General features: G+C 35.6%; 1 protein-coding gene across 2 annotated transcripts in view; it reads left to right on the top strand.

Annotated features, from left to right (window-relative positions):
* Positions 1 to 21,544, top strand: part of LOC118737364 (complexin) — a 126,156-nt gene that overhangs the window by 6,853 nt on the left and 97,759 nt on the right. The window contains exon 1 of one of the 2 annotated variants that reach the window (XM_036467814.1): positions 13,770 to 13,911. The exons of the other annotated variant lie outside the window; for it this stretch is intronic. Coding sequence (XP_036323707.1) covers positions 13,857 to 13,911 — 55 coding nt within the window. The 5' untranslated portion in view covers positions 13,770 to 13,856. Of the gene's footprint in view, positions 1 to 13,769; positions 13,912 to 21,544 lie in introns of those variants that run through there. 2 annotated transcript variants of the gene reach the window in all.

The following is a 21,544-nucleotide window of genomic DNA, read 5'->3' as shown; positions in this document are numbered from 1 at the left end:
TATGTATGTATGTAAAAGTATAAATATGTATCAGTATTAGAGATGTTAATTTTTTCGCTTTTTACGATCCCGGGGTTTTCGAGATGTCCTTATCGCAATCTCAGGTTCCCGTGATTAGTCCGGGATTTAAATAATCATTACTTTTCAACAGCTCTATTATGTGTCAGCGACAAATTTTTGTTACAGTTTTGTTACGAAAAAAATATATATTTTTCAGTTACAACATTTTTGTCACCGATACAGAATTGCGCTATATATTATATATATATATAATGGATTTGAAACTTAATTTTTTATTTAAAGTGGGTTTTATTTTTTCTCTCTGACGTCAGAATTTAATTTAAAGGGCTTTGTAATTTCAAAGATGTGATTGATTCCAAACATTATTTAAAAAATTCAATGCGATATAGAATAAATATATAGGTACCAAATGCAAGAGGAAATTTCTTTAGAAATAAAAATAATAATAAAGTTGTTTGCATTAACAAGACGAGAAGGTAATTTTTTAAGCCGATGAAGGTCGAAGGACGAAATTCGAGGATGCGAGTTTTTATAAGTCCTTAACACATAATTATTTCAAAAATAAATATTGCAAAATTTCAAGAATAAAATTTTAAAAGGACATTTTCACCCATCCTTATGCACCGAAAACTTGAATCTATTTAATTTCTATAGAATTTTCACTTTAATTTGGTACCTGTACTTTTTCTGTAAGCACATTTCTACGAATTTTTTTAAATCATTTTTGAATTACTGACAGCAGAGTCAGAAACTAAAAAAGAAATTTTACTATATTTGGCCCACACTTATATAGAGATTGGTGTGTAAAATTTACTACCGCACGGTGTTATATGTATATTGTGCTAGACATTTATAAAAAAATATTAATTATTAAATAAAAAAAAACACTGGTCAAGAAAAGAAGTTTCTATTATTGCCATCAGTGCAAATTACAAATTCCGAAAATCCCGCGATTATTTGCCAAGAATCCCGGGATTTTTGGAACCTAAAAAAGGCCGGAATACCGGAAACACGGGATTAACATTCCTAATCAGTATGTGCAGTGTGTAAATAGTCGACGGTTAGCGCCAAATGTTCGCTGTTGATTGCCTGTCTGTTCAGCTGTCTATTTGCCAACATTCCTAACTTATGTCTACCACTTCAGTATGCACGTATAATATATGTACATACATACATCTGTCATGAATGTGTACGTTTAAACATTAGGTTATTAGCAAGTTTCATTTAATTAATATTAATTGAATGGAGAGGCATCGGTAGTTCTATTACGTAAGATAAAAACGTCCTGCACGTGAGTAAGTACATTACACTATGTCAAAAAAAAATAAAAAATAAAATCCTGCAACGCGATCAGAATAAGACTCAACTTTTAGCATTTGGTATAGTAATGATCCTCCAGGAATCCGCCCTCTTAAGGACAATTGTAAGAGGTCGCGCGTCGAGACTTTAGTTTTCGATAGGAATTACCAGTAATAAAATGAGTTCTTTCCTCTTGAGGTCAATATAATTTATGTATGCTCAGATTACTTAAATTCCAAAAAAAATTTGGTATATACTAGATCTGACCCAAATAGGACATGGCATTAAAAAAGGATAATTGGAGAATTCCAATAATCTGAGCCTGCATATTACTTAAGTGGCATGTGATCAATGCTTTCTTACAGTTTCGAGCATTTTCATGGATCGTTGAAAATTATAAATAAATTGTTCTAGATAGAAGAGATTCATGGAGGATCATTACTATACCAAAGGCTATAATTTTAGTCTTATTCTGGTCGCATTGCGATTTTTTTTTTTAACGTGGTCTAATGTACATACGTGATATATCAAGCAATGAATTTTAATATGCTACCTACGGAAGCGTCGTTAGATCTTTTGCGGCTACAACAACCCCGCCCAGATCGGTTAGTATCTCAGTCGTTGTCGTCAAGCTCAACTAACGGGAGACCCATGAAGCGTGCAGCCTCTATAGGGTCTGTCCACAGGGACAGAGACGTTAGCTGTGTTGGGTTTTCCGGGCATACGAAGTGATGATTCGAGTCGTGGTATGTCTCTCCGCATGCCGGACATTCGTTTGGCACATCTGCATCTAATCTGCATATCATATGAGTTCAACATGCTGCGGTATAGTAATGAGCGAAGTTAGGTTATTGTGGTTCCTGGCTTCCGAGGCAGACGGAGCTCCATTTCGTCTATGTCTGGTGCCTGTGTGCTCAGAATGGCGTTCACAGGTCTGGAGTCTACGTAACTTGAGGATGACTCGCTGTGAATGCCACTTAAGACCTGTAGATAAGCTGACGGATCCAGAGGCTGCTTTATGAACCTTTGGAATTCGTCTGTCAATTCGTAAAGATGCCTTCTGGCATGCCTTGGCGCGGGCTGCTCTGCAAGCAGGTGTCTGTTCTCCCTACTAAAAATTGCTTGCAGAGCATTGTGTTGTGCTCCTTTATAGGGAGCTTTTTCACCTCGTAATGCCTGTGGTGTGCTGGCGACATCTGAAGGCACCGGTCGCTGTACGTCTATCAATCAAATATCCACGTCTTATCATCATCTTATCGCAGGCTGTTCTCATCTCTGTCCAAATACGCCTATCCACATACCTTCTTCAATAAACCAGCCCATCGTGTTTTGGTGTAACCAACATTTCCCGGAAATACAAACCTGCCCAATCCTTTTTACTACTAAAATCAGTTTTGAACCTTTAACGATCTTACGCAGCAATAGCAATTTTTTTCCTGCCACGAGTATTTTTCTTGATCTAGTATGACAGCTAGAAATCTAACACCCTTTCTGTACATAAACTTTATACCACCTACCGTAGTCGTCTTCAGGCCGCCAAATTTTTATTTCCACAAAATGTTTTGGTTGCGTTCATAAGTTTTATTTATTACAATGATATCAGCGTTTCCCTGGAAAGTTAAGCCAACATTACTTAGCTCGTCAAGCAGTGCATCGACAGCTCTGTTCCATAGCAGTAAAGATAGCAAGTACTCCAACTTGTGGACGAAAGTATTTTGTTCTTCTCTACCATAGCGCAGCACAAACTTCGTATGAAAGTAGCAGTTCAACTTAACTTAAAATGAGTTTCGAAAACTGGAAGATCATAGATTCTCATATCCTTTGCCCTTTTAGCAACATATTTTGTTCAATGAAAAGTGTTGTCATTATCAGCAAGCCGTTGCGGGTTTAAAACTTCCCGTTGTTGTATATCTTTTATGTTCATTTAAAATGGGCCTTATCGCATGAAAAACGCTTCTCTGAAATCTATCAAATGTCGTTGAGTTTTCGTAAAGAAAGTTCTTAGTTCAGGGCATATTTTGCATTTAGCACTTGATACACTCGGCTAAAATGTTTTTAGCTGACTTTTGTCATTGTTTGATGCTGTCAAATACAAGCTTGGAAATGTGTCTTTCTTGTCTCACATTCTTTGAAAGTTGCTTCCGATTGTCACTTCACACAACTGTTTAATTAAAATCCCCCCTCCCATTATCATCCAGCAACCATTAACAGCTATTAAAATAAAACGAAATACTTCCTTTAATACTAAAATATATTTGCGTACATTTCCGCATTTATTTTCACACATTCGCACTTCTATACAAGAACATACATATCAATGTACATGCAGACTGCTATTGGTATGCATTGCGTGGATGTTAGTACTATTTGGCAAATACATATGTATGTATGGCTGTGTGCATTTAAATTCTGTGTAAATTTATGTATGTCAAGTCACGGAATGTGGCACCAATGCTCATCGCTCTCATCTGCCACTCTGTGAAAACTTCTACTACAATATGTGAATAGGTATGTACATGCAGGATATTAATTCACTTGACAGCATGTCTCACATAACAATTGCCAGTATATGTGCACACTAGGGTGGTCCAAAGTGCTTGTGAAAAATGTCCAATGATTTATTTAACCATTTTCTATGCCTAAATATTTTTTAAGGGTCTCCTAAAAACCGCAAAAAATGGATTAGGGTACCCTTTTGAGGTTTTAAGGGTCCTATAAAAATTAGCTAACAAAAGGAAATGGTTTAAGAAACAATTGAGTATTGTTGCCGGAAGTCTACTGATGAGAAGCGAAGTTTTCCGATTCAAGAATGCCATAAAATTTTAACCAATATTCGTTTTTTCCCATACAAACACCATGCAAAACTTTGAGCGATTTCAAAATGTTTTTTTTTTTACTTCAAAAAAAACAGGGGTATAATTTTTTTCTGCAAAGAACGATCCTTGGAGCTGAGAGCATTAAAATTCCTATTTTTTTTACCACCCTGATGCACACACATAGTACATACATATCCACATGTACATATGTTTGTTTGGCCGCTTTGTGTATATTTGTGTAGGATATGAGCTGACTCACAATCAGTTGAACGTGCGTGTCCTACTACATTGCGCTGTTGGATGCCACTTCAACATCAAGCTGTCGGAGTTATGGTCCTTTAATGTGTGAAATTGACATTCCATCTGCCTACTCAGCAAAACTCTGGCAGTCTTAACTTTTTCCATTGTTTCTGCTACTGGCTTTTTTTTGTGCTTAGGTATTTTTTTTTTTTTTTGTAGCAAAAACCAGAATTTGTGCAAGAACTACGGGCTTAAGTGATTGCAATCGTTACAAGCAAATATCACTAAGCTCGCTTGTCATGAATATATAAAAATTCTTCTCGAGGAAGGGTAAGAAATGCACTAGCAAAATAAAAGAGAGAGGACATGAGACAATCTTGCAAATCTTAAAAGTGTATTGTTTCTACTTTCTAAAATCTCAGAAATGAAAATCATACATACAGAGATTTTCGAGAAAAGTGACTTGGAAAATTTGTATTCAATTTTTTTATAATACATATTATACTTTTTACTATGCTATTCCCAGTAGATGGACAGAGGTAAAGGTCGTTTTTTTACTGAAGGCAAGTAAACCTGAGCAAATGCCTTCATCCTACAGATCAGTTAGCCTCAGCTGCTTTCTCCTTAAAGGCGTGGGGAAAATCTTGGATGAACACGTCAGCGAAGTCAACCTAACGGGACAACTTTTGAAAAAAAAACCAACTGTGAACCAGGCAAATCCAATAAGACTGCCTCTCATAGCCTGACGAGGACAATTAACAAAGCGATGAGAACCTTTTGGGAAAACTTGGGGCCCTCCCCTAAAGTGACCTACTGGCCATTTGACACGGTTGTGAAGCCGATAGTCGCCTACGCTTTCTTGGTATGGTGGACTAAAGCAACACAAACAACTGATGGCACAAAAACTAAACAAACTGCACCAAATAATGTGCATTGGCATAACAGATACTATGCGGACCCGTCCTACTGATGTACTCAATTCTCTTGTTATGTAGCACCCTTATCATAATCATAATAGAGAGAGAGTCCAGAGATTAACTTACGGATCAAAATTTGAAGATGGAAAAACTGCATCTGGTAAATTTGTGCGCCGAATTTTAAAAGATCGATGACAATGGGCAGTTACCCAGTTTTTCAAGCAGGCACAGCTTCTAAAAACATCTACATTATGTCAGACAGTCAGGCTGCCTTGCTAGCGCTGCTGCCTCAGCGCCCTATATGCTCTTGGAATCAAGAACACAGCATTTCTGGCTGAATGATGGGGCATAAGGGCCACGATGGCAATGAACGGAGCTACCACAATATTCCATTGCCTGAAACCCTTTTCTGGATTCAGCAAAGCCCACGCACGGCACTGCAGTGTATACTCGGGGTAAAGACAAGCTAAGCGGTTTATTTGTCCATCACAAGAAGCTTCAGAAAAGCTCACAACTCTAGGGAGGGAGGACTTTCGAACACTCGAACGGAAACTTCACGGGGAATTGTTCCTTGCGTTATAACCTCTTTAAAATTAATCTTTCAGACACGGGCGTCTGTCGTTTCTATGAGATGGGTGAGGAAACGCCAGAACACATTTTTTTAGTGAAAGCATTTCATTTGTTTGGTTTATGGGGGACCTATAAAATCAGTTAGCAATAGAAAATGGTTAAATAAAAAATTAGGTATTATTTATTAACGGTAGTCTCCTGAAGAGAAACAGAGTCTTCGACCTCAAACTATTTTTTGATTTCAGGATAAAAAACAGGGGTATATTTTTTCGGTAAAGAACAATCCTAAGCGGTGAGTGCATCGAAATTTTGACTTGCCTTTTTTTGGACCACCCTGATGTATATAAAATATAAGTGTATAAATTAAAATTGTAAAATCAATGTAAGATTTTGATTTTTGAAACCGGAAATCGGAAACCAAGGCGAATTTATACAAGGTGGTGTTGTAAAATCAGCTTATTTCTTCGCCTTACACGTATTTTGGTTTTGCTTTTACTGATTTGACAGCACACCCATCAAAAGCAAAAAACAAAATACATGTAAACTTTGGTTGTCGTTGTTGTAATCTAAATTCGCCAATAACACCACCTTGTATAAATTCGGCTTGCTAGAAACGATATACATACTTTTAAAATTTGCGAGATTATCTAATGTCTGGCAACCTTTCATTTAGTCTTGGTTCAGACGCACCGTGGTCCGTAAACGGGCAAATTTGAATTTGTCAATCAGTTTGTTAAAACAGTTGTTAAATATTAGACCAAGACGGATTCTAATGTTTTACCCGCAGAATTTCAATATTCAAAATGGCGGAATATTTTCTTTTTTTATAATTTACCGCATTCGTGTACATATGTACATTGGTGTCAATCGGAAAGAGTTTAAGAAGGCTTCATTTTTTATTTATATTTGTGAAGAGCATTGCCAGTTGTTTAAAAATTCAATATAAATTTCAATTAATTCAGAAGTATCACAATGAGGAGCAGCTATAGCATTTGATAGCATAGCTCTTAACAGCGTGCATCAAACGAGTGTTATTATGAATTGTTTTATTCCATTTATTCGGCGCGCACATCATTTTTGCATTCAGTACTGCTTATTATCAAGCGATCTCCTTTGATGGATGCAAATTCCTAAGCGTTGATAACCCATTTGTAGCACGTGTTTGAATTTTAATCGTCACTTTTCTATGCCTCTTGAACAATAAAAAGTTGTATAGCATCATTCTGGCTGGCCGCCACGTACTCATCAAACAATTTTGCACAGCTTGTCCGTGAGCTGACATTCAGCTGCTTTGTCCAAGCCTATTGTTCATTTGTTTAAATAACTGCGTGTCCACAATCCGGCTAACATGCCTAAAGGTATGCTTTACCGCCATTCTGCATATTTGATCTTCTTTTCTACGCAATTCTCACCTCACCTTTGCGCATTTTCTAAAATTTCCTTTTCATACTTTTGTTTTTGTACCTTTCCGCAGCAAATGTTTGTCCTTGCATTCTGTGGTTGAGAAATTACTGAAGTTCTTGATTCTTGTTTGCATTCTTTTGTATACGCAAGTTGTATTCGTACTACGAGTATTTACACTGCCTTTATTTTGTGGCTTTGTCGCCAAGCATATTTCGACAAAGAGCCAACGCTTCTACAGCGAAAATAGGCCATCGCTGCTGCTCACCCATTGACTTACTCTTCACTCCCTTTCCACGCGGCTATTATGCTTGCCGCATACTGTTGGCAAGGCATTTGCATTTTTGTCATGATGTTCTTTAGTTAAAACAAAAAATAAGAATTAAATGAAAAATTTTATAAATGCAAAGGGAATGAGATATACTCATAGAACTCTGCTGGTGTTTATTAAATTCCTTTGACATAGTGCAGGCGGTAGGTAGCAGCGACAATCCTTCCGGCCGCATGGCATTCGCATTTTCCTCAGCCTCCGTCATCACAGCTGACGCGCTGCTTGGATAAGGTGCCATTAATGACTTTGAATTTGAGAAACAAGGAAACTGGCATAAAAGTTCTTGTCGAATGCGTTTTGCGGTGAATGTTGGAATGTCTGGAGCAAAAAAAAGGTTAAGTAAAATGAATTCAACCCTTGAAAGAAGTCCAAAAAGTGAATAAATAATAAATGTGTAAGAAATATCGCATACCGTCTTCAAAAGAGTCACAACTCAAAATAATACGTTTTTTAGAAAATGCGAAAAACTATTTCCTAGCGCATGATTATCATATGGGCAAGGGCGACTTTACCTTGGGTTTTTTTTTTAACAAATTATAGCCAAAATTTGCTCCAGCTTTTGGTGAGAGGTAAATACAAGCAAGCTCTGTGTACATTTTTAGTACATAATTTCAAAAATGCAAAATTTTAAGTTGTTAATATATACATATTATGAAAGTTTGCTAAAAGTTTTTTCATGTAATTATTAAGAAATTCGGTTTAAACCTATGTATATTAGGGTGGTCCAAAAATGCATGTGAAAAAGTAAAGTCGGAATTTTCATGTTCTCACCCCCTAGGATTGTTGTATTCCGAAAAAAAACATATCCCAATTTTTTTATTTTGAAATCAAAAACTATTTAGAGGTCGCTCAAAGCGCCCAAAGTTTTCCATGTATTTTATATGAGGAAAAAACTACCTTTCGTAGAAATGGTATAGAATTCTTAAAAATCAATATTATTCGATTGGAAAGCTACGTTCATCTGCAGGAGATTAGCAATAATAACACCCCATTGATTATTTAACCATTTGTTCATCGCTACTATTATTTATAGGTCCGCCAAAATCCACAAAAACCCCGAAAAATGCAATGGGGCAAACAATAAAAAATCGTTAGTATTAAACAATGGTTAAATAAACAATTGGGTATTATTCTTGAAAGTCTCCTGAAGAGAACCAGAGTTCTCAGATCGAAAAATATTGACTTTCAAGAATTCTATACCATTTCTATGAAAAGTTTTTTTCCCCCATATAAAAGTACATAGAAAACTTTGAGCGTTTTGAGCGACCTCTAATTATTTTTTGATTTCAAAATAAAAAAACGGGTATACTTTTTTTCCATATAAAACAATCCCAGGGGGGGAAAGGCATTACAATTCCTACTTTACTGTTTTTGGACCACCCTAATGTATATACATAATTATGAACACATGTGTGTAAGTGCTAGAAAAATTTTAGTATTTTTATTAAAACAGTAATTTAGATTGGATTCAATAGCTGCCTATTATTTATTGATTTGTGCTCTTAAACTAAGTAAATTTCGCTGGAAAGTCGTAACCATTCACAAATTCCAATTAAATAATGATTTGTCTTGAGAAACAAAAGAATTTTATGATTTTAATTAAATTTCTCTAAACTGATTGGTTAGCTCAAAAATGCTTCATTTAGTTATTTGGGAAAGAGATTGCAAGAACTAAATGTGTTATTAAAAAAAAAAAAACATGCATACAGATGCATGTACATATATAGGTACAATTTGAAACTCTTATATATAGTTAAGTTCGAAAATGAAATTATATGTATGTATCGTAGTTGTCATCCTTATAACAAACATTTAAATACACCAATGGGTACTTAAGTTAGGCTTGAGGAAGCACTCAAAACAAGCCCGAGATATTTAAATATTGTTTAGAAGCACTTTTTTCCTATCTCATAAATTCAGAGGTCTTTATATTTCACCATTTCAGATTCAGATTTCCTATCTCAGAAAACTTTTCAAGAACGCCCTACTCAAAATTTGGTTTAAGAACGCCATATCTCAGCTTTTGATTCAAAAACGCTTTATCTCAGCACATTTTCAGCTGATATAGGGCGTTTTTGAATCGGGTTTGAGATAGGGCGTTTGTTTTCAAACTGGCTGCCGAGATAGAACGACCTTTCACTCAGGTATCGATATTCCGATTTTTTATTCGTGGACCTCAGGAATGTCCACAAGTTTTTGTGCAGGTAGAATGCTTGCCATTTAATCCTTTAATACAAACATAAGTATGTACATACTTATCTAGGCATTCTACATTAGTTTATCTCGAAAGCATTCTTTGTTCGCTTCTCTGGAATCTGTTTATCCACGCGTTCTCTTTCCGTTCGTAGGTAATGCTGCGGGTAAGGGCTCACGGCCAATGACCCATGGCCCATGTTAAAATAATGCCTTCTTGAAGCGAAAGGGTAAGCGATTGCCATCGCCCAATTCGATTCCATTTAAATTTCTGTAGTATTCGTAGTTTTGCTGGGTTAAATAAATATTCATCATTTTTTACATCAGCCGAAAATATTTTGGTAAAGGAAAAATTCGGTTTTTTCCACAACTAGGTCCGCTTGTGACAACACAATAATTGCTGTAAAAACAAAGTTACTGCTTTTAAGACTAAAAGCTCAAAAAGAGAAAATTATCCAAGGAACAAAACAATGCCGACAGCTAAGAAGTTTAGCTGAAGTTGATCCCAAAAAAACACAAATCGCTACAAATATTTTAATTGAAAATAGTTTCACCACAGCAAATTTGTTTATTCCAGAGCAAGAAAAATATAAAACGAGAGCTTAGACGACAAATTGGTTTAAGTGTGTCTCATGTTTCTCGTGTGGAAATTAAAATAAGTAACGGCTCATTTTACTTATAATACGAAAAAAAGTAAGCGTTTTAGGGCTTTGTTTCTTCTGTCTCGTACATGCGCTATTAGTTGCGTATTTCAGCATGTGTAAATTTTTTACTTTTATCCAATCAAATAGAAATCAGGCGTTTCGATTGGTTTCTTGTTGCTTTTCGGGCACTCGAGTCTAACTTCCGTTGAAATACAATTAAGAAAATTGTAAATAAAATGTTGCGTAGACAAATTGTAAGCCAGCATACTTGATTCCTTTTTCTAAAAAAAAAAACAACAAAACACACACACATACAAGCATGTATTTCACTGCACACTTAGTGTGTACAATTGACTTTTTCTTGCATGTCTGCGAGCTTCGCGGATCTCTCCATTACTTTTGAATACTCGCGAATTGCCTTTTACAACATTCCAATTTGCCATTCTGGTGAACGATTTGTTCGCGCCAAATACCGCGAATTCATCAACACCTGAAAAGCACACTTTGTCGGCGGGCCTTAACAAAGATGTACCAGCGAACTGCAAAACGATTAAATTAAAAGTGAATTTGTTTTTGTTTTTATTAAAAAATAATTTGACTTAATTCATTTATGGAAATTTTTTTCAAATAGGTTTTCGAATTTATCCTACCTTTAAAACCAAATTGTTTTCTAAAAAAAAAATTATAGTTTAAAAAACTAAAACCTCCCCATTATAATTGGCATTCGTACTGCCATCAGGCATGTAACTTGAGAATAGAAATCGCTGCATCTTTTAGGCGCATCAATATTACATAGTTACATCCCGAGCTAATAAACGGAAGGTAATAAAAACGTGGGTTTGAAGTGCATAGTTAGATACTATATTTTACAGGTCTGCCGAAAGCCCCAAAAAATGCAATGTGTGGAGTAATAAAAAATCTTTAGTATTAAAAAATGCTTAATTAAGCTATTTGGTATTATTATTGGAAGTGTTATTAAGAGAACCAGAGTTTTCTGATCGAAAGATTTTGAGTTTTAAGGACTATTTATATGAAAAGTGGTTTTTCCCAGTTTAAATTATATGGAAAATCTTCAGCGCTTTGAGCGACTTCTATATATTTTTTATTTCAAAACAAAAACATAGGGGTATATTATTTCAGGTATAGAACTATCCTAGGGGTGAGGCATAAAAATTCCGACTTTACTTTTTAACATGCATTTTTGGAACACCCTAATGTACATATGCTAGCGTGTTTTGTCTATTTGCAATTTAAATATTGGTAGAGCGAATATCACGCATGTATGTATGTACTTTTCCGACACAACTGCAACAGCAGTCTGCCTACTTACATAAATGTATACGTCAACTGCATAGAAATAAGAACTATCCAATGTGAACGTACCAAAAATCGTATAAAGGTTGCATACTTAGTATTGTATCTAAGAAAGTTGTGCATATCTGCATTTTTTCTGCTTCCCAAACAGCTGCTTATCTCCCGCATTTAACAAAAGTGCAATATATATATACATACTTATATTGATGTACATATGTGCTATACATGCGCACAAAATCAGCAAACAAATCCGGAATGCACTGCATTGGAGTCAACATGGCGTATACATTACCGTTTTCATTGCTTAATTTTGCGCGTCATACTCTATTAGGAGCAATTAGAAATTATATGCTGCTATAGCATATATATATAGGTGTGTATACTTGCACACACATGAGCTATTTGGTAGATGTATCAGAGTAGTGATTTCGCAAATATTATGCTATCATAGTGGCAACGCAGCGGTAATCACCCTCGAGACTATTCTACTATACGAGTACCTACCTATTGTGCAGTGTAGAAATTCTACTTTGGTCGTGTCGTTAAAGGGGTAATTGTTTTTGTTTCTATTTCATTTCACATTTTTGATGGTAACGCTAGTGCAGATTTTTTTTTTGGTGCATTAAATCTCACCTTAACTACGAATGTAGTACTATGAGTATATGGTTGTGGCGAAATGTTAGTTTTTCGCTCGGCTAATTAGTTTTGGTAACTGCAATTGAGCTTCTGGGGATTTATCTTCATTAAAGGGTGTGGTTTTAGATGCAAGAGAAACATAAGGTTAATTATGGGGGCGAAAATAATAGAGAGTATGATTTTTGAGCTTTTGAATTTTTTTCAACTTGAATATGGAGTTGCATTCATAATATATGAGTGAAAAGGATTATAAATATTTGTTGAAATTCACAAATTTTACTATCATTGCCAAGTTGAAATTATGCATACACAATTTTCTGAAATTATTGGTTTTGAGTAAAAATAGTAGATTCTACTAAACTGATGTTGATGTATAAATATCTTTTCTCCTCATATGGGTAAAATTTGTAACAAGTTCTCGTGCAACTCAAAAGAATATCTATAATTTTTCATAAAAGAACAACTAGAGTTACCCGGCCACGCCTTGCTGTGACTTAGTCCAAAAAAAGGGAAACATGAAAATCAGTGGAGAACTTATATACATACATACATTCTTTGCCATGTATATCTATCCACATGTCAGTAATTTTCAATCGCTCTCCGATGTACTAGTTCGAGCGTACCAATACGACTATTTTCATTTTCGGTCACTCGCTGATCATCAGTGTGGTTTGCTAGTGGGGTAGCTACTTTAGCATGTCTTTTCCCCGGCATTGCAATGAATATTATAAAATAAGACCGAATTGTTTTAACAGTCAATAAAATCAAAATAAATGATGGTAAAGGGTTCCTGAATTCTCTTTTGCCGAGCCTTTTGTTAATCTTAAATATTTTTCGAAAGAACGGAACAGGGCTTGGAAAATGTAATACATTTTACACATCTTTTAGAACATATGTAGGCCAACCAAAAATGTCATGTATAATAACAAATCTCAAGAGGTAATTCTGTGCTGAAAATTCTGTGGGAAATCCATTAAATTAAAAACGGTTGTAAATTTTTTACCGCTAGTTATTGCAAACAGAGGGTTACATTTCATTATACTAAGGGCCGATTTTACAGTAATGAGTTTACTCTGATTCGGCATTTAACTACAGGTTTTCAGTACAAAAACTGAGAGTTAACTGCCGAATTTGAGTTAACCTCCCACTGTGAAAACGGCACTAAGTTATTTTTTACCGCCTGAAATAGAAAGATAGATGACGATATTTATTTCAAAAGTTTCATACGTTCGCATACCTTATCAAAAGTGCACAATTTTTCTTATCAATTAAAGCGATAAGCCAAAGTCGGTGAACGAGAAATACTTGTGTAAAGAGTTGAGAAAACTTAAAGCGTCAGAGTTTTAAAATAACGAGAGAGAGAAAGGCTTCGAATTTGAAATTCATAATTTTTTTGTGCTTACTTATAGAGTGCTTTCTATTTCTTCTTAAATAAATACTTAGTAAGCTGTATTTTGAGGAAAAGTAAAAAATCATGAGCAAATATTTATATTTGGCTAATCCATCACGCGCCATCGATAAAGTGTTTGGTGAGTCATATAAATCTTTATTTAGGTACTAAATTATTGTATACACAAAATACATGTATGCACTAGGGTACTCCAGAATAGTTATTATGTTTGGAAATGCAAAATTCGAATATGACTTAAGTCAAAAATCTTCTTTTTTTTGCTAAAAAAACTCGACTTTATGCCATCGAGTTCAGTCACCTCAAGTTGACTAGAAACGAATTTCACTCGATGACTTTTCGACTTTTGTCTACTAAGTATCTGATGGTAACATTATCAACTAATTTTTACATTTTAACATCCTAGGGTGATATTCAGGAAATATTTAGCCGTACTTACCATGGAGCAATGATAAATTCACTTAGAAAGAAAAGTAATTGCTTTTATAAAGTTATTTCTTATGTCTTTCGATCAATAACTTCTTGGGCTTCTTAACAGCAATGCACTTAGGCAAGCAAAGAAAGCTAATGTTAGTATAACGGCAAAATAAAAAAAAACTTTACATTCTGGAAAATTCGGAGGGACAACAATATGAAAGAAAGCCACGCTTATGTTGATAAAATTTTTCAGGGAAAAATAGAATGAAACAATAAAAGTTGAGGTCGCCATTCACAAACAGTTAACCCTTTTTGCATTGTTTCTTTGCTTAAACTTTTTTTTCATGTTTTTGATTTTTCGTTTTTACCACCATAAAAAAATAGAAATTCATTTGGGAATGACCCAGGAATATTTGCAGGAACAGCGAAGAAATAATGAAAAATATTTCTTGTGATTTTTCTAGAGAACTGCAGTTAAAAAAAAGACTACTTGAAATTGGACCTCTTTTCTAAGCACTAAAACCTTATCAAAAAATATGAACTTATGGTCACCTCGAGCAAAATAAAAAATTAATTAATATTGATATTCCCACTCTTCGTATGCATCACGGCAATTAAGTTTTTTTCACATGCTCTAACAGTCAATTTCACGAACGCAATTTAAGTGAAAAAAAAAAATGATTTTAATTTTTTGAGTTTTTAATGGAAATTGACGGCAAATCAAAAAATACTTTCCATTTAAATTGCTGGGGAAACCGGCTATAAATGTAAATATTTATATGCATATGTATATATGTATGTGCATATGCTTACATTTAGATGTAGTGCATTTAAACGACGCCAGCAACCAAACGAAACTTATGTAAATTAGGGTGCGTCACAAAAAACGTAGCGGTTTTAATAGCGGAATCATAAAATCTATTATATTTTGAAATACTTCGGAAAACAGTTAAGATTTACGTAAGCTAGACCGATCGGAAAATACCTCCCAAAAGTTAATTATTTGGATTCCAATGATAAAATTGTTTAAAATTTTTATGCAAACCTTTCAAGCTTCAACACTTCTATCGTCTGAGGTGATATATTAGAAAAAAGTATTTTTAAAAACTTTTTTCGAATAGTTCCAACTCACGTAAATCTTTCCGAAATATTTTGCAAAAGTCTGAAAATATAATTCCGGTAGATAAGTAGTTTTTTTTTTTTTTTTTTTTTAGAATATGCAACCTAATGTACATAAATATGTATAAATAATATGCCCAAGCTTATCGGCGAGTTCATTGTATCAGAAGTATTGAAAGCGCACAAATGTGCCACTTATCTTATCAGCAAATTCGTTATCGAAAAATAATAACACAAGTGGGAACAGTTAAGAGCAGCGATGACATGAAAATCAAAACAAACGTTTATTATTATTTCAACAGCTTTCCAGAATCACTCAGTGGCGCCTCATTTATTCTAACATATTTACAAGTGGTTAATACATTTCTAGCTTGTAAAAATGTGACCAGCACACCCATGAAAGTGACATTGGAGCGCAAAGGATACAGTCGATATTGATTATCTTTCCATTTTTTTTTGCCGATAACAAAATTAGCAGCTGGTTTGTTGTGATAAACGCATCAAAGTTCCCTATTTGGCACATTTTTTCGCCAAAATACTTAGCTACTTAATAAGAGTTACCCTAGGCCTTGGGGTGCCGTGAATAAAACACAAAAGGATTTGCCCGTTTGATGATTTAATCATTCTCCAATCGCTTAACAAATGCCTTTCGTATACCTTAGGGATTTATTGCACAACAAATGAAGAAAAAAACTGAACTGTGTTAAAATATTTTTCATATTACATTTCTACAAACGACTTAAACTTAATCGACTTTGGCAAAGCTGTTGGCGAAAAGCCCTTTTCTTAATTATGCGCAATTGTGCTGTGATAAATCCTACAATATAAAATAATTCCACAGGGAATCTGAAAAAAGTTCATTCTGACCTCAGGCGAGCGCTGCAAATATTAAAAAAAAATAACAACAATGGTAAAATAAAACTTGCTATCTAAACTTTAGATTCTAAAGCAAAAAAGGTCCAAGGAATTTTAGCTTTGGGCTGCCAGATGCGATCTAAATAAGACCTAACCCTTTTGCTTAAAGCTGCTTAAGAAAAATTAATATACTTTCCTAAGCTCTATGCAAGCCAATAATTTTAATTAAAAGGTGTTCGTCTGTACCGTAAGAAGCTCATATTTGCGGTGCCGCAACCATCAATTTACTTCAGCGTAGCAGCTTTGATGCGGCATTTTTTCCGGCGAAACAAAGGCAAAGTATTTGGTGGCTTCGTACTTACACATATACGAATTTCCCTTTTCTTTGAGACGTTTAATGAAAGGCAAAAAAATGCCACAAGAAAAATAACTGAAAGGAAGAGAAGTTGCACTTCATTATTGGCTTTTAATGTTGTGGTTTTACAGACAGACTCAACAAAAAAAAAAAAGAAATATCATGGCAATTACGCGCTGAATAAGGCGAAATTAATTATATTTGTAACAAATTTATATGCACACATAGTACCACACAAATTGATTGAAAAATGTTTTAATCCGTCAACGCAGAAAAAAAAATCAATATAAATCAATTAACTTTACAAGTCATTTTTATGAATCAGGCGACGTAAACCAAAAACCGGAAAAATTACAAACTCAGATACAGCGAAACTTTTCTTTTGTATATTTTTTTATAATGGCCAGAGTCTTGCCTTGAGGCTGCTGTGTAGAGATAGAGATCTGAATTCAAAAGAAGTTTACTCATTCTTAGGTTCGCTTATAGGAAACATAAAAAAAATGATTTCGTTTAAGGGAACTAGATTTGTTTGTTGTTACCATTATAATAACCCCAGATCCAAAAACATCTAATAGCTATTTAACGATGCAAGTTTTGCATCTTTATTCGATCATTAGATATCTCTTATAAGACCTGCATGCAGGGTTCGACATTGTTCATAATAAGAATATTTATGTAGAGCTGATAAGAAAAGTATATATGTTCATAGAAAGCTTTATATTCCAGCCGCTAAAGAATGCTCATGAGGAACGAATGTGTTTTGAATGTGTTCTATCAAATTTAGCCTACATGAAATTCATAAAATTTGGGTAAGAAGTCTATAAATTTTTTAAACATAACCATTGTTTACCACTTAAAGAATTTTCCGGGAATGGCGCTATTTAGTTCCCGATAAGGAACCAGGCAGCAAAGAACAGGGCTTTGTTAGTTGCAGCAGTTACTTTGATTGGCCGCGGTCGACCCCCTTCCAGAAGGACTTTGAGGCTTTGCATGTTGGGGTGGTATAGCACTTGCTATACCGACTGTAAGTCCATTTTACAGAAATAGTCCACAGTTTTCGACAAGAATTCAAGGTAACAAGGCATTGCCATTTCATCAGTTGCGCAGTTTTATGCATTGTCACTGTGTACTCTGACCCTAATCAGCTAAATTTTTTAACTAATCCAAGGCAATAAAAGGAGATTTCTTTCACTCCTCGATTAGTTTTTATCGCTCTGTAATCGAACCAAACCCCTGATTTCCGCCTGGTTTTTGGAATTCTTTCCAGGGATAATACCTGTAAAAAAAAACTTTTAACTTTACACTGTCAACAGTCTTGTTTTTCTAGAGGTGCTTAAGTGGCCTGATTATGTAGTACGATGTGTGCTCAAAACCATGTGTTTTTGCTATGATTGTTTTTCAATTCAAAGGAGCTCATATGTTTATTAAAATGTCGGCCTGAGTTCATGGGGAAAAAGTATCTACTATAGCTTGTTATGCTATGCCTCGAAAATATTTAGATTTTATTTCTGTGGCAAAAATTTAAACCAATAATACCTCGACCATCTAGACCAAGTACCTTTCCGGCACAAAAATATAGGCTTATCTAGAAAAATTTACGCCAGTAAGAAAACATGTACCTTCGCAATGATATAAATTCTGGAAGTTTTATTTTCCTAATTTTGCAGCAATTAGAAAACTGAACAATTTTTTCGCCGATATAGAACTAGAAAATTACTAGGAAATATCATCATATGTATGTATTTAATAATTTTTCCAAATTCTTCTCTCAATAACATACCACATAACATGCCTCGGTTTAATTTTAAAGTCGCAAGCACCATTGCTCCTTTCCACCATTTAATTTTCTTCATTGGCTCTTTTTGCAAGTAAATAAAAGGTACAGCAAACTAAATAAATCTAGTCGTAAAAGACCTGTTTGACAACTTGCCTAAATCATATAACAGTACAATTGTTTCGCTATCACAGCAGAGCTGTAAGCCTTTGCTTATCTATTTGTTTGAGAAAAAGAAACAGCGAAAAATTTGATATCTTCTTTTTTCACGCTCTTTTCCCAAAACTTACTTGTCATTTTTTGCAAAACATTTAATTGGGCTGCATTTCCTGTCTTACCCAAATCTAGATATCTCTTCACCCTACTCAATCACACGCACTGTGTCTGCAGAAACTTCGGTCTCGATATCATTTTCAGCTCACTTTACTTGGGCTATATTTTCTCTTTTATTTTGCATTTATAAAACGGGTAAGTTCCATCCAGCCACAAGCCTTCGACGAAGCCTTTCACTTTAGCATTCACATCCTCTTTCCAATAACAACAATATTCTGTCCAGTACCTTTCCTACGTATAAACAATTGTATGCAGATCGCATGACAGCATCAAAAGCTTCTTCTCCATTCGCTGCTTATGCGAGTTTCTTCTTCTCATTATCGGTCGCACTTTCCGCTGCCATCGTTCTGCTATTTTACATTGAAAAGCTGCTTTTCTTATCTTCATTTTTTGATGCGTTTTTCATCCTTTTCTACGATTATTTGCCCGTTTCTTTTCGCTTTTCGTATTTTTTGCTTACAACCTTCGATGTTTGACTACTGCTCCTTTAGACCATTTCACGTCTGCAGTTACTTTCTGTCCATTTCATTTTCCTGTTATGATGGACCAATTGGGATTTTCTCCTTTAAAATTTAAATTGAATCGTTTGTACTGCTGGGCATTTTTTTTCTCAAAGTGATTTCGCTCCTTTAAATGGCTGAATGAAAATCTCTAAAATTGCCTTATTTTCTCTAACCAATGAAATGAAATTTGCAATTAAATAAAAAAAAACCAATAACGTGCATACGCTCGAGTGGCAGATAGGTACCTTCTCGCGTGTATTTTTAATTTGCTTAATTGCAGCAAATTAACAGCGAAGTAAAAGTTGGCCGCCATAATCGTTAGACATTTCTTATATTGCCGTTTGGTTGTCGTTGGCAGAGATATCAATTTTTAAGCACCAACATTGAGTTTACAATCAGTAATGACGGCGAAATGGTGCTCAGCTGTTCAGTTACTGGTACTTAATGGTAATGGCATTGAGAACTTTGGAAATTGGCCATTAAAAGAAAGAGTATGGGAAGACTTACATACTTAAACATAGTGTAAATGGCAGCTGGCGTACGAATCGCATATTGAATAATGAATTTTAATTACTACAAATGCTATTTACCGCCCGGGTGTTTCGTTTAGAAATAAAAAATTTTAAAAGTAGAACATAGAAGCCACCTGAACTAGCTTTCGAAATAAAAATAATTTTTATAGTAACTGCAAATATAGATAGGGCACATTGAAGGGGTGGCAGCATTAGCCCAGCGGATTTTATTGTTTTTTGGGCATTTGGTCTCGAAGTTGTTCACTCCGGGTATACCACCTAAACCATATATCGCATCTTGATATGCGTTGGTAGTATGGGCAACAAATGTATATGTAGGTTGATTGCAATACAAGACAGCCAGGGTTATGCTTTGCTCTTACAGCACAGGAGCTACCGACCGGGGTCTATCAAAAAACAAACTGAAGTCCACCGTTGTCCCATTTACCAAAATAAGGAAAGTCAACTTGACTAGGCCCACCTTGGGAGAAGCAGAAATTGAGTTCGCAGAAGAGGCTCGATTGGAACTCACATCTCTCGAACGTTACCAACAAGGCTACAAAGGCATTGTATGCCTGCCAGGGACTTGGGTATAATACCTGAACTTAAAGTACGGTTGTGAAACCCGTTGTTACATATGCGGCACTAGTCTGGTGGCCAAAAGCAAAGCAAGCGAGTGCGTCGCCATCACAGGAGCTATGCGCATCAGTCTATTTTGATTGAAATAGAGGCTTGCTGGTGGGTCGGCAATGTAATCAGCATGAAGAGTGGGGATCTTTGGGGTCGCTTGGAGGTTCTCAAGTCATTTTTGGATGCTCCCACTTCAAGTTCACAGAATTTATGCTACCAAAATTATTCTTTCACAAGCCCTACAAGGCCAGAATTCCTGGAAGGGATTGCTGTGAAGCGATAATATCTATGACAGACAAGGGGTCCCAATTATGATATACGGATGGATCGAGGATGATCGACGGGAGTACTTGCGCAGGCGTACTTGGGCCAAAATTCCAGAAAATGCCAATGAACCCATACACAACCATATTCCAGGCGGAAGTTTTCGCAATCGAAGTCTGTGTTAGCGAATGTCTTCGCAGAGGGACAGACGGAGCCAGAATATATATTATGCCGGAAATTCAGGCAGCACTAAAGGCCTTACGACTCATCTGGAATGACATCAAGGCTCGTGGACAGTTGTAAAACTCTTCTCAACAGCCTAAGAGCCCATAACAGAGGGGCACTGTGGTGGGTCCCTGGGCATGAAGGGTTTGAAGACAACGAAAGTGCTGACTGTCTCGCAAAACAAGGAGCTTAAATGCGCCTGCATGGTCCTGAGCCTTTCTGCGGCACATCTAACAGATAGACTGCAAAACTGCTTAAGAGTTGGGAATAATCTCGGATTGCTGCCCACCAGCGGAACTCAAGGGGAATGAGACAATCAAAGAAATTCATAACTTCTCCCAAGAGGAACTCAGAGAGACTCCTTGAACTTAGCCGGGAGGGTCTTAGAACTCCTACAAGCTACCTGGCCGGACACCGAAAGTTAAGGTATCATTTGAAGAAAATGGGCCTTTCCGTATTGAGGGACTGCAGGATTTGTGGGCTCAGAGCATATTCTTTGTGATTGCTCACGTATCATAAAATCGTAGACTGATAAGATGAAGGTAATGGCTTATCAGAACATTCCCACATACACATCTACATCACTATACAGCTTTCAGAAAATCGTGACATAGATAATTTTGCTCTGATTCGTATTCCGCATTAAAAGAAATTGTATACCGGCGGGTCGGCCGCTGTGGTGTAGTGGTAAGCAGTGCGCGCTTTCACTCATTAGCACCTGGGTTCAAGCCCTGGTCAAAGCAACATCCCAAAAAAATATAGAAAAG

This window comes from Rhagoletis pomonella, unplaced genomic scaffold (genome assembly GCF_013731165.1).
Source record: "Rhagoletis pomonella isolate Grant_MI unplaced genomic scaffold, Rhpom_1.0 Rhpom_scaffold_00004, whole genome shotgun sequence".
Taxonomy (NCBI): domain Eukaryota; kingdom Metazoa; phylum Arthropoda; class Insecta; order Diptera; family Tephritidae; genus Rhagoletis; species Rhagoletis pomonella.
This window is presented reverse-complemented; position numbering and strand designations above follow the sequence as displayed.